Source organism: Cryptotermes secundus, unplaced genomic scaffold (assembly GCF_002891405.2).
Source record: "Cryptotermes secundus unplaced genomic scaffold, Csec_1.0 scaffold176, whole genome shotgun sequence".
Lineage (NCBI taxonomy): Eukaryota > Metazoa > Arthropoda > Insecta > Blattodea > Kalotermitidae > Cryptotermes > Cryptotermes secundus.
Window position 1 is genome coordinate 475,748 of NW_019731569.1, and position 11,545 is coordinate 487,292.

Sequence of the window (11,545 nt, forward strand, 5' to 3'; positions counted from 1 at the left end):
AAATACTCACTGACGACATTAGTGAAGTGTGCTGGGGCGCCATCATGATGGAACCATACCTATATCATGAGGGACTTCCAAAGGCACCACTTCCAGCAGCTTTGGTAAGGTCTCTTGGAGAAATGTTAGGTACATATCACCAGTAAGCCATAGAGGTAAGTGATAAGGGCATCCTCCTCATTTCAGAAGTCCTGACGCGTAAACAAAGCGTTTCCGGACATGAGTCTGCTAACAAAATATGATCAGATTGAACCCATCTATCTACCACAGAGCGTTGTAACATATATTTATTTTCACCCTCTATACGCGGGGCACGCGGTAGCGTAGTTAGTTGAGGGACTGTGCTACAAGCTGGAAGATCGCGATTCGATTCCAAATGAGGTAATTGGATTTTTCAATTGACCTAATCCTTCCAGCCGCACCATGACCCCGGGCTCGACTCAACCTCTAACAGAAATGGGTACCAGGAATCTTCCTGTGGGGTAAAGGGCGGCCGGCGCGTCAGGCTAACAACCTCAGCGAATCTCTGAATCGATTGTCTACAGAAAACGTCGGAGCCCCGACGTCTCATAATCCTATGGGCATCCACGGCCTGTTACAGAGGTAGTCCTTTATTCATGTACGTATGTAAGTGTGTAGTATATATATGTGCTTGTGTCAGCTGCGTTCTGCAGTGTTCATATGATCGACTTCATGGTATGAATGTTTCAGCACTGAATGTCACCTCATATTCGCAATATTTTCGTCAATCTGAAAAATGTAGTTGTGCGAAATTATTTATAGAAACTGAGAACTGTATTTATTTCTCAAGACTCATTTTCAACTAAATTTAGGGATGTGATTTTAATAGTGAGTTAGTTCTCATGACTCGTGGTACGCGGGTTCAAACCCGGTGGAGGTCGTGGAATTTTTAAGGGCGGAAAAATTCAGGGAACAAGTCCTCCGGGAGGGACTTTAAGCCGTGGGTCCCGTATCGTAGCTTTACGGCACGTAAAAGAACCTCATATCTCCAAAGGAGGTCACTGAGCCAAATTTAAGGTCATTTCCCGCCCAAAAGTAGTCTCTAACGCCTCTGATAGATGGGGGAAGCATTATAGATACCGCCAAGCCAGTAGAGGCCGAACTCGCTGGCTCGGTCGGGACTGATGGTACGCACCAATATCGGTAGGGTATAGAGACTGGGAGAATATCATAGAGGGAAGCACAATGGACCAATACAGGTCTAAGTGCATGGGGAAACCCACCCTCTCCAATAACTAACTAACTAACTAACTAACTAACTAACTAGTTATTAGTTTGGCCAAATATAAATGGCTTGCTTTCATGACCCAGTACAATTGAATTCCCGACCGCTTATAAGTGAGGTTAGATTACTTCTCGACACGTTTGTGTCTCAAGCAATTAAGAATGGCCCTGAAGGAACCAGTTAGAAATTCTACTCCCATTCTACCACCACAAATGCAGTAACGTAATTAGCATAGGGATCTACATAAAATTGATTTTTGCAGTATTTAACGCAGTATAATGAGGTGAGCTGAATGTCACTTGGAGCGCATAACGATACGAAACAGGCAGAACGGTCATTCATATTAAATGAATGAAAGCGTAAAGTTGCAGTGAATTGTTCACAGAAAAGCTGAAAGGAAAGTTATGTGTGATTTGATGCCCTTGTGGAGTTTACTACTGAGACAAATGCTAAGGTAAGCCGCATACCGGCATGCGTCAAGACATGTAACAGTCAAGACACGATGTTCAGAATTCCTGGCTACAGATGCAGAGGTCCCAGTTTCGATTCCAGACGCTACCAGATTTTCTGAGAAGTAATGGGTTTGGAACGGGGTCCATTCAGCCTCGTGATGATAACTGAGGGGATATTTCACAGAAATAGCGGCTTTGGTCTAGAAAACCGAGATTCACGGCAGGGGGGATTCGTTGCGCTGACCACGTGGCACCTTCTATCCGCTAAATTTGCAACTAATTTCGCCGACAAACTACTGTCGCTCGGTCGGTATAGTTCACTTGCGGACTAAAACCACTGAGTTTGTTTTTTTGGAATATTATAATGTAATGCAACGAAACGAAGAATTTATGTAGGATAACACAGCAGGATGCATTTCTTAAAGAATATTATAATGTGTAATTCTATATTGGACTACAGCAGCAGTTCCCCTCGGACAACATCTCACAGCCGCGACTATCAACGTCAAGGTGTCCTGGTATGTGATGTCCTTCCGTCCGGTGGACAAGTACAAACTTACTTAGCGCCACATCACAGGACTCCGCAATTTTAATCTTTCGACTATCTCTAATCATGCTCTAAGGCAATCGACATCTGGGGTATTAATCCACGAAACAATTGTCGAAAAGAAATGGACTTTTCAATGCATGAGACAATAATATGGCTGTCTGATGCCACTTCATATTGGTTTATACACGAAAAGAAGGTTCCACTCTCTTGCATGTCTACATTCATGTGGTTATTCTTGTTCAAAGCGGATTATGGTGTTTGGTGTTCCGATAACTTCAAAACAATGGCCGTACTGAGGACGACTTCTAAACGTAACGCAGACATCAATACCACTTTACATGAACCAGATGAAACCGGCTAAAGCCACACCAGCACGAAGGCCACGAAGTGTACTGTTACTTTTTTCTGCTTATTACTTTACGTGGTCGATGGTGTGCCAACTTAGAGGGTGTCGCGTGGTCGGCGCAACGAATCCCCACGGCCGTTAATTTCGGTTTTCTAGATCGTAGTCGCTATTTCCTTGAAATATCTCCTCAATTATCCTCATGAGGCTGAATGGACTCCGTTCCAGACCGACTACTTCTCAGAAAATCTAGTAGCACCGGGAATCGAACCCGGGACCTCTGACCATTAGACCACAGAGGCCGTCTAGTTGGCATTTTTTTATATTCGCATAGTGGGGGGGGGGTGGAGTCCAGCTGTGTCCACTCGGCACGGCGGCCACTGATTGGCTTATTGTAGCCTGCATCGGGTGATTATGATGATGGAGAATTTGATGGAATGACGATTGGCAGGGGAAACCGAAGCAATCGGAGAAAACCTGCCCCAGCGCCAGTTTATTCACAACAAATCCCACTTGACCAGACCCGGGATCGAATCCGGGCCGCCGCGGTGAGAAGCCAGCGACTAACCGCTTGAGCTATGGCTCGACCTAGTTGACACTATTTTCGCAGACAAGCGGCGGTCGCTCGGTTGGCATTGTTCGCTTGCGGGCTAAAACCACGTTTTTTTTGGTCCCTGCTGTCATCTGGTTAATATGTCAGGATTTTATATGAAACAGTCTACAGACTGATTATGGAAAAAAGGCAAATAAATTTGTCACTTAATTCTTTTTGTATAGAAACCTGGAGGGATGTGTCAACATATGATCAAGAGATACGAATGAGGGTGATGTCAGCCGTATGTAATCGTAGCCATGACAACGAATAAACAAAGTTGGTTTACGCCACAAAACACACTTCAGAACTCCTCCCTTCAGCTTTACAATTTGTTCACCGTTTAATTGCTACTTTGTAAACATGCTATGAGAGACAGTTGTAAGAAACAGACAATATCACAGCGTAGCTTTTCTGCTATCATAGATATGACAGCGTTATATGAATACTATTAAAGCAATGGAATAAGTTATTTCGATGTTTACGATAATTCATTGATGGACGTAAAAAAAGGATTTTTTACGTTCACTCAAACTAAGTTACATACACGCAGGCCGCGCCATAGCTCAAGCGGTTAGTCGTTGGCTTACCACCGCGGCGGCCCTGCTTCGATCCCGGGTCTGGTCAAATTGGATTTGTTGTGGATAAAGTGGTGCTGGGGCGGGTTTTCTCCGATTACTTCGGTTTCCCCTGCCAATTATCATTCCACCAAATTCTCCATCATCATAATCACCCGGGGTAAGTACAATAGGCCAATCAGTGGCCGACGTGCCGAGTGGACTCCACCCCTTACTAAGGGAATTAAAAAAAAATTAGATACTGGGATTTGAAACTGCAGCTTATGCTCTCCGTACAACTCGTACGAGAACAGTTCCATTTTGATGAACCACACGGAGCCAACATGGAAGAATGTCCACGGGGTTAACGAAAGTGCAATGCTTTCTTGTTACACTGTAGCTGCAGGGGTAGTGAAGCGAAGACATTGCTCTATTGGTACTCACAAAACGTCGCCTTGATTACAACATAAAACCATTCAATATAATAACATTTTCGCTTCAGTTTCTGGACACTGGAGGCGTTCTTCATATCGGAAAACGATAGTTCCCAAATAACATACAGGCTCGTCATAAAAGCGTGAAAACTAACAGCGCTTTCCATTATAACCGCAAGGCATTCTGCGCAAGACTGGTGAATGTACACCATATACGAGCATCATATCCTGCGCAAATGGTTATATTTGGTGTTATCTTCGTAGCAATTATTGATAATTGAGAAAAGAGTTGAAATTTTTTCTTTTAAACCCTATAAAGTGTTCTCTGTCTCCATGTTTTATTCGGTTTAAATTTCACTGAGATACCTGTTGCTCCGTTTCCATTAATTATCTACGCATTGCAGTAAATTCCTAAATTCCGTGGCCTGTAGTCCGCAAGCGAATTATACCGACCGAGCGACCGCGGCTTGTCGGCGAAGTTAGTGGCAACTTTTGCGTATAGAGAGTGTTGCGTGGACAGTGAAACGAATTCCCACAGCCGTTAATCTCGGGCTTCTTGACCGGAGCCGCTATTTCCTTCATATAGCTCCTCAATTATTCTCATGAGTCAATTCCTAAGGCACTCTTAATTTTCAGAGGCATCATTTGTAAACATTCAGTTGATGCGTGCAAATGAAACCGATGACGAACCCAGACTTACGTCGTTTGCCTCAGGAACTGAACTCCGCGATGTAGTACCCTTTTTCGTTTTTGAGTAACTCCGGATAAACAGGGTATAGAGGAGAATATTCGGACCGAAGAGAGATGAAGTGACAGGAGGTTGGAGAAAACTGCCTAATGAGGAGCTTCATAACTTGTACTCTTCTCCAAGTATAATTAGAATTAAGTCAAGGAGGATGAGGTGGGTAAGGTATGTAGCACGAATGGGGGAGATGACGAATGCATTTAGGATATTGATGGGAACGCCAGAAGGAAAGAGACCGCAAAGAAGACCAAGGCGTAGGTGAGTGGACAATATTAAAATGGATCTTAGAGAGACAGGATGGGATGTTATGGATTGGATTGATCTGGATCAGGATAGGGACCAGTGGAGGGCTCTTGTGAACACGGTAATGAACATTCCGGTTCCATAAAATGCTGGGAAGTTCTTGAATAGCCGCACAATTGGCGACTTCTCGAGAAGGACTCAGCTCCATGAATGAGTGAGTGAGTGAGTGAGTGAGTAGCTCCGGATTAAAATCGCGGTTCTGCAGTTAACTGCCCGAACATGAAGTTTTCGTCCAATTCGTTCTGAGAAATCACATATAATGTACTTGAAAGAGCTTTGTTAAATGAACGAAGAATTATTCGTGCTAATGTTCGCTCACAAAGATCCATTTATAGGAGTATAGCCAGATCAGTTACTTACCAATGCGAGAACACTCCATCAATAGCCATGTGAGCTGCATCCCAGTTTTCGGGATTCTCATATTTACAGCGTCGTCCTCCACAAAAGAAAGAACATTGAATGCCGTTTGGAGTGACTCTTCTGATGTTTTCCGAGAGTCTGTTGTAGTTGGAGGGAACATGGTGTTCTTGAAGTTTAATGCCGTAGGACTGGAGACCTGCTGGGACCAGCGAACCAACATCCACTTCTTGGGACATTCTAGTACAGAATAGCAGAACATTATATAGTGGGGGCCCTTAAGGAATAGGTTTAACAACTGAACGAAAATTCTAAAAATTTCCAACAATGCAAACACAGAGCCGATTACAGGGACCGTGCGGTAAGGCCCACCCGGTGTCGGACCAGTTCACCACTGGGATCGCGGGTTCTAATCCAGCTCGGGGCATTGATGAATGCCAGCAGTTTTCTGCACTGGCTTGTGGAGGCGGTGAATTTGTAAAATTTTCAAAGCCTCATGAAAAGTCAAAACAAATTTCCAACACACTAAATACTTACTTACTTACTAGGGCCGCGCCATAGCTCAAGTGGTTAGTCGCTGGCTTCCCACCGCGGCGGCCCGAGTTCGATCCCGGGTCTGGTCAAGGGGGATTTGTGGTGGACAAAGTGGCGCTGGGGTAGGTTTTCTCCGAGTACTTCGGTTTCCCCTGCCAATCTTCATTCCACCAATTGCTCCACAATCACCCTCACCTATCGTCTGGGGCTGGTACAATAGGCCAGAAGCGGCCGCAGTATAAGGGACTTAGTCCCACCCCACTAGCAATAAAAAAACTTACTTACTCATGGAGCTGAGCACTTCTTGAGAAGAAGCCAAATCTGCAGCTACTCAAGAATTTCCCTACATTTTAAGGAGCCCGAAGGGTCATTACCGTGTTCACAAAAGCCTTCCACTGGTCCCTATCCTGAGCCAGAACAATCGAATCCATACCATCCCATCCTCTCTCTGTGAGATCCATTTTAATATTGTCCACCCACCTACGCTTTGGCCTTCCCAGTGGTCTATTTCCTTCTGCCTTTCCCATAATATCCTATATACATTCCACTTCTCCCCCATTCGTGCTAGATGCCCTGCCCACCTCATCCTCCTTGACTTGATCAGTTTAATTATACCTGGCCAGCCCACTAAATAGAAACAGTAAATACTACACAGTTAACTAAACAGCATAACAGAACAGATTACGAACACAGCCATAGAATAGGTAGTTAAAAGAGCAGAGGCACTAGCAGGATGGATTTGCAACTCTTAAATCCATTTGTAAAATTATTTATCGTAAGTTCCTTACATAACTCACATCGTTAGGTAGGAACAAGTGAAATGCAAGTTTTGCATGTCGATGTCCCCGGCCGAACGAGTAGCTGCTTGAGGCTAACTGCTCTGTCTCTACAATTCTTGATTATTATAAAATACACGTATTTGTATTTCCGCATTGAAAAAATTTGAAATATCAAATCCCGTTTGTATGTCATAGTAAATTGTACACTCGGTCGAAGACATTAAGCGGTGTTAAGAATTAAATTGTTTTCATCATATTTCACGCAGTGCATGTTACTTTTTTCCACTGGCTCTACAGCCCCTTAAGGCCTGGCCTCTAATTTTTTCAGTTTCATTATCATTTTACAGACGGTAGGGCTCCTTGGACGAGTGATCAGCTCGTCGCAAGGCCTCTACCTAAACACAGGACAACACAAACATTGAATAATCACATACACACACCAAACAATCATGCCTTGTGTGGGATTCGAACCCACGATCCCGGCTTCCGATTGAGCGAAGACAGTACATGCCTTAGACCGCTAGGCTACTGTGACCGGCGTATAAGTTACTATGAACCTAAAAAATGAATAAAATATTGGGAAGTAATATTAAATGCGTGGAAAATTATAATTAATTATGATACGGGAGATTTTTCCTGGAAAATAGAGGGGACAAAAGAATCACGGCCATATTTTTCTGTTTTTTCATACAATGTATGCAAAAGATAAGATATGACTTGACGTTTCGACTTAACAATTGTTTTAAGCTATTTCATTTTATTTTACGTGGTTTCATTCGTATGTCTTACCGTGGCACGAATTAAATGTTGCGTAACGAAACAGTTTCGTCAACAATATCAAGAATAGATGACTTATACAAAATAATGTAATTTTATTCCCTACCAAGTGCAAATGTGATAAGTATTCTACATCTAAAAATCAACATTCATACCATAGATTGACTACAAAAAAAAATACTAGCTAGTTAATCACACTGAGAACTACAATCCGAGGTGATTGCGAGGATTGCTAACTTATAAATGATATTACTGCGTCATACCTTAATTTTCGTAAACGTTTCTCAGAATTTGATTGAACGAGGTATTCCAAGATACGTGGAAGTATTAAGAAAATACGCTTTTATTATATAACAGACTGTAGCCGTCCGCCGACGTACATCTGCCACGACTGTCGCTCGAGCTTGAGTTCTTTACCCCAGGGGTACAGGTGCATCGGATATGAGAGTGGAACACGCTTCGGGGTTAATAATTCAGGGATCTCCAGAATACACTGTGTACTGAAGTACTAATTTAAAATTTCACAAAGGAATTAATATTTATTTTATTCCTCCAAGCTTACCGCTCCGTCACGCTTATCCCTTGTATGCCAGTCTGCCCCGAGCTCACTGACCACACACGGCACTCCCCAGCTACCCTCCTGTAACTTCCTTTTCAACTGTCCACCTCCTCTCCCTGTAAACAACTGCCCTCTCTTTACCTGTCCCCAGTTGGCATAAAAAAACGAGAAAAAAAAAATAAAAAGAGAAAGCCAAGGGTCGAGCCCGGCATCTGTCCTACATTCGTATTTTTCGAGATGCCCATAAAACTTTTTTAGGTCTTCAAGGGACACAAGTAGAGAATCCAAGACCCTTCCTGGCCGGTCTCGCACAAGGTCAGCCCATGGGTTTATGACACTAGGAGCAAACTGGCGAGGTTAGGGACAATAGTGACACCCTAAGCCTAAGGAGGACAATAGCTGAATTACAACTAGACGGGTCCTGGGATGGTATCTCGCCGGAGGAGCGTCTCTCGTGGTGTTAAACAATGAATTAGTTGTTCGTACCCTTAATTAAATACTTTTGGCGAGGGACGTACGGTTACAAGACTTAGAAAGGCAACTTACACCTTTTTGTGCTCCTTTGTATGATATAATTTCGTTATGAAATGTGAACATCCACAACTATTTATAATCCATATATGTAATCGTACACATACCACGCGCACACACCATATATTATTAACTCCCACACATTTGGTTGATGCATAATTGCATTCGATATTTCTGTTTTGCATTCATCAAGTACCCGGTTCGAATCTTGGTCTGAACACATATGCCCTGAGCTTTCGCGTGTCTTCTCAAACCCTCAAAGAGAGCATTAGGGCAGCATCTTGCTATAGGCTACGACAACTTCTTTCTAAATTCATTGTCACATAATTTCCCATCCGACTTTACGTAAACAGCGGATTGTCAAATTGTCCTCAAACAAACCAAGAAAGAAGCCGAATTATTTAAGGGCATATTTAAACAAATGGGACCCAGCTCGTAGCAGGACAGTCTTTAAGCACATAATCTGGTATTTGAGTTAGGGACAACAGTTACAGGAAGTTACAAAAGATATGACTCCGCTGGTGGTCTCACAGGCACACGCATCCAGCATTTTCGTGGACTCGTAACACGTACCTAACACCAAACCAAAATATACATGCTGTTGCAGGGCAGACTTAAGATGTGAACGAAGTAAGGACAATTATATTTTACCCATTAATACGTTTCGCATAAAACTTGCAGAATTCTGCCTCGAAAATTAATTTTCAAAGTTCAGTTTGGTAATTTCTGTAACCAAAAATATAATAACCTAAAAATCTTATGTAGAGAATATAATTGTACTAGAATACTGTTAGAGTGTAAGATTAAAATAAATTAAAAGCAATCTGGAAGAATAGTCAACAAAATGTAACACTACTGTTTTGAATGGGTATTTGTTTTGCGTTTATAAACGTTCATAACATATTAAATGCAATGATATTGCACATTCAAATACATAACACATGGTATGAATGTATACTTATAGTGTCGATATATTTTTAGTAGGACTCTGTTGGAAGTTGTTTTAATTGTACTTACGTGATCTTTCGAAAGTGCAATTTAAGTTACTTCGGCAGGCTTGCTCTGTTCATTTCCATTACAAACTCCTGCTTCTCCACAGCGAAGTAAACATTATTACACTTTTGATGTTTGTCATATTTATTTTAGGTGAATAACTCGCCATAAACATACCAGCGTTCATCTCGTAATGTTGCTTCGAATATTTAATACGGTAGCACAACCAAATATTTTTTCACGTGTAACGATTAAGCAATGCGTCGAAACTTGACAACCGTACCGCACCAACCACCACAACGTTTATCGTGTCCAGATTGTAGGGGAATGACTATACGAATGCAGTGAAACAGGCATCGGTCGAAACTAAACTGACAGCGTCGGCGCCGTGTCAGAGCATGCGTGAGTTTCTGGATAATACATGTAACAGGTTACCATGAATATAATAAGTAGAACGAGGTTTGAGACATAGCTAAAGCAGTTCTCACTTGTCATCGCCGAAAACACCTGGAATCGATTAAGCCATATTGCACGATACCTCGTTTAAACTCTCTAAGGAGGTTTTGCTGCAGGCGTACCTACGAGAAGTTAACCCTAATGTAATATCCCAAATTGCTCACTACTTCTTCCATGTCTTTTCATGGGTACTTTATTTGAAAGTAGTGCATTCTTAAAAAACACATAATTCTCATCTTACAGATCCATCATTTTCACCCGAAATGGTCGATTTATAATGTTTAAACTGATATGTCCATAAACCATGGCTGCAGCTTCAATATATGATTTCGTAAATTGAAGAATTTTACTTCGCTATTTTCCGTAAATTATTTTGCTGAATGTGATTTTGACGAAGTAGTTGTTACCATGTGGAGCAAGTATGATAAAATGCCTCAATATTCACAATGTTCAGGGCATTCCGAAGCAAAAATTACATGTACCTAGTGAAAAGTTCTAAGTTCTGAGTTTATGCTGTTTTTTAACTAAAGTCATAATTTGTATTTGTAAGTGCTAAATTTGTTAAAATTATCATAAGCCAATCAACTCTCTGGTGCTGCAACTAGGAGGTTTTATTACATGAATACCAAAGCATGCCATTGGATATGATACTAAACCAGTTAAGTTGTTTGCTTCCTCTCACAACCTATTTATCTCAAAATTCATTATACCCCGATCTCCTTTGGGTCTTCCTAGTAATCACCATGCAAGAGCCTCCAGTTCAGAGCTCCATAATCAATCCCCATTTCCTTTAACCAAGATATGTGCATGCTTAGTCCATTATAGCTTCCATGAATTGACTGTCCTAACAGTATTATATGACTTGAACAAATTACAGAGTTCTCAGTTCTAAAAGTATATGTCTACTCCTGACTTGTACCTATTCAGTCTGAATATTTTTCCTTAACAGTTTAATTTCAAATTCTTACACTTAAGTTCTTACTTCATGGTTACAGAAATAAATCATTGCACATATGTGTATTCCTTTTAATACTATTATTCAGTTGTGCTTTCTGAATTTTATTTTGTACATCAGTCATTTCATGATGTTGCCAGTTGCTACAATATATAGCACTGAATGGTAGAATGACAGATGGATTGGGAGAGATTTGGAAGCAAGCACTCATGGTCTAAAGGCATCTGCCTTGAGGGACTGAGCAAAAGCACAAAAATCCTCAGTCAGTATAGCCACTGGCCCATCTGAGATTCAAACCGAGCACTTCCCAAATACAAGCACAAAGCATTACTGCCAGACTGTCTGTTCACTATCTTAGTCCTCTGATGTGCTCATATGTTAG

General features: G+C 41.8%; 1 protein-coding gene across 4 annotated transcripts in view; it reads right to left on the reverse strand.

Moving 5' to 3' along the window:
• LOC111867062 (protein tyrosine phosphatase domain-containing protein 1) overlaps positions 1 to 10,235 on the reverse strand; it is a 57,335-nt gene extending 47,100 nt beyond the window's left edge. For 2 of the 4 annotated variants that reach the window (XR_004513296.1, XM_033752529.1), the window contains exons 1-2: positions 9,777 to 10,234; positions 5,583 to 5,819 (exon numbers count right to left, since the gene is read on the reverse strand). Coding sequence is in view for 3 of the 4 variants with exons in the window: in XM_033752529.1 (XP_033608420.1) it covers positions 5,583 to 5,818 (236 nt within the window). In the remaining variant the exon portion in view is untranslated. Of the gene's footprint in view, positions 1 to 5,582; positions 5,820 to 8,231; positions 8,307 to 9,776 lie in introns of those variants that run through there. The other 2 variants (XM_023856540.2, XM_033752530.1) reach the window with 2 other exon arrangements.
• Between the last annotated feature and the right edge of the window lie 1,310 nt (positions 10,236 to 11,545).